Genomic DNA, 2009 nt, shown 5'->3' with positions numbered 1-2009 from the left:
AAATGTAATAGGTCCGTTTTACAGGTAGCTATAGCTGCCACTCGTCCGGTGATGATGAAGTAGCTAGAGACCAATTGCAATGTTTATGTGTAAACTTATAGATGGCAAATTTAATACAATTATATTACATTCTTTGGGTTTTTTTGTTTTTTTTTTTTTTAAAAAAAAGGGACAGTCAAAGTTTTTCTATCACTTTTTTACATCTTACCAGTGATATGATGCTACCTTGCTAAAAAATTTTAAAAAAATAAAATAAACTAAAAGTGAAAAGCAAGTAACTGATTTAATCAAAAGAAATTTTTTATTACCGATGATAAGTAACGAGAACAGAAAAATGAAATGCAGAAAGGATAATATATTAATTACGAAGTAGTTTTGTCCTGAATTATATCTTCCAAAAATGCCTTGAGATTCTTATCAGAAGACCCACCTTCCATGGCAGCTTGAATACTCAAATCCTTCCATTTCTTAGTATTCATTCTTATTTCTTCATCTCCCATTACCAATTCCAAGCACTTTTTAATCTCATGACTTTCAACAATCCCTTCCTTATTTGTCCTAACTCTCAAACCATTTTTCCATGAATCCTCTATCAACTTTGCGTTGGTTCCCTGGTCTGTCCACTGAGGAAATGCCACCAGTGGAACCCCACAAACCAAGCTCTCCAATGTCGAATTCCATCCACAATGAGTCACAAAGCAACCCAATGAAGGATTTGATAAAACCTCAACCTGAGAACACCATGGAACTATCTTCCCAAGCTTCTCCAATTCCTCTTTGCAACTCAATCCTCCATTTTCTTCTTTCTTCTCTTCTGGGTTTTGTTTCTGTGTTATCACCCACAAGAAAGGACGGCCACAACCCAACAAAGCGCTTTCAATTTCCTCCATTTGCAACTTCGATAGCACAATCAAGCTTCCAAACGAAATGTAAATTACAGATTCTTTAGGCTTGGAGTTCAACCATTCATTATAATCCCTTGAACCTTTGTAAAGATCAACTCCAAATGAAGTATCTGATGGATCTTTTCTATCCAAGAAAGCAGATGGAACCAACGGTCCAATTCCTACCAAATCGACCTTTTCAATTGCTTTCAAGGCCTCGTGCTCTATCGCATCGAAGGTGTTCACCAACACTATTGATTTGCCTTCTTTCACAAGCAATTTCTCAAACAGCTCTTTCAATACAGTGGTGACAAAACTGTAAGCGTTTGTAGAGCCTATGAAGGAAGGAAGATCACGACCAGTGAGCTTCAATGGCAATCCTGGTAATTCTAGTAAATTTAAAGGATCATCAGTGGTAGTAGTACTACTAATAATCTCACTGATCATATCTCCATAACCATGGAAGTAATAGTAGTAGATATCGAAGACGGTAGCCGCCTGAATCCAAAGCAGAACGGACGGAATATTAAACTCGTCTGCCACTTGTGCCGCCCAAGGGAGCATAATGTTACACACCACACAACTGAAAGGACGGCCTTCATTTGCGCCAGAGATGATGAGATCGGAGAGAGCTTGCGAACCACAACGTCTTATCTCCGAGAAATAGTGATCACCGTCAACACCGGGCTTGTAACCGTCGTCGTAGCCATCAGAGAAGTGGGAAAATGACAAGCCATCAACGGTATTGAGGTTGGAATTAGAAGCTTTGGCCATGCGTAGGTAGGCTGAAAGGGAGGTTAAAAAGGTGACATGTACTCCAATGGAGGTGAGGCGCTTTGCTAATTGAAGGGTAGGGTTTAGGTGACCTTGTTCTTGGTAGCAGACGATGAGAAAGCGAGGAGGGTTCACCATGATTTTGAGAGTAAGTATAGAGTTTAGTGAGCTTGAGCGATGAAGTGGTCGTTTTTTTCTTTTTTCGTCAGAGGTGCATTGAACTTGTGGTGATGGGGAATATTAATAGAGAAGCGGAGTAGGTGAATTTGTGAGTTGGAGTCTTGGAGTCCATATATTGTTTGAATGTGTTGATGGACTAATAATGATTGCATTTGCTTGGCTTGACTTAAT

At 39.3% G+C, this 2009-nt stretch overlaps 1 protein-coding gene across 1 annotated transcript; it reads right to left on the bottom strand.

The window, feature by feature from the left end:
- Positions 1-282: 282 nt before the first annotated feature.
- On the bottom strand, positions 283-1974 carry LOC132799188 (phloretin 4'-O-glucosyltransferase-like). Its single transcript, XM_016031929.4, has one exon. The coding sequence runs from the start codon at positions 1794-1796 to the stop codon at positions 363-365; it is 1434 nt and encodes a 477-aa protein (XP_015887415.3). The 5' UTR covers positions 1797-1974; the 3' UTR covers positions 283-362.
- Positions 1975-2009: the final 35 nt, after the last annotated feature.

Source organism: Ziziphus jujuba, chromosome 3 (assembly GCF_031755915.1).
Source record: "Ziziphus jujuba cultivar Dongzao chromosome 3, ASM3175591v1".
Classification (NCBI taxonomy): Eukaryota; Viridiplantae; Streptophyta; class Magnoliopsida; order Rosales; family Rhamnaceae; genus Ziziphus; species Ziziphus jujuba.
This window is presented reverse-complemented; position numbering and strand designations above follow the sequence as displayed.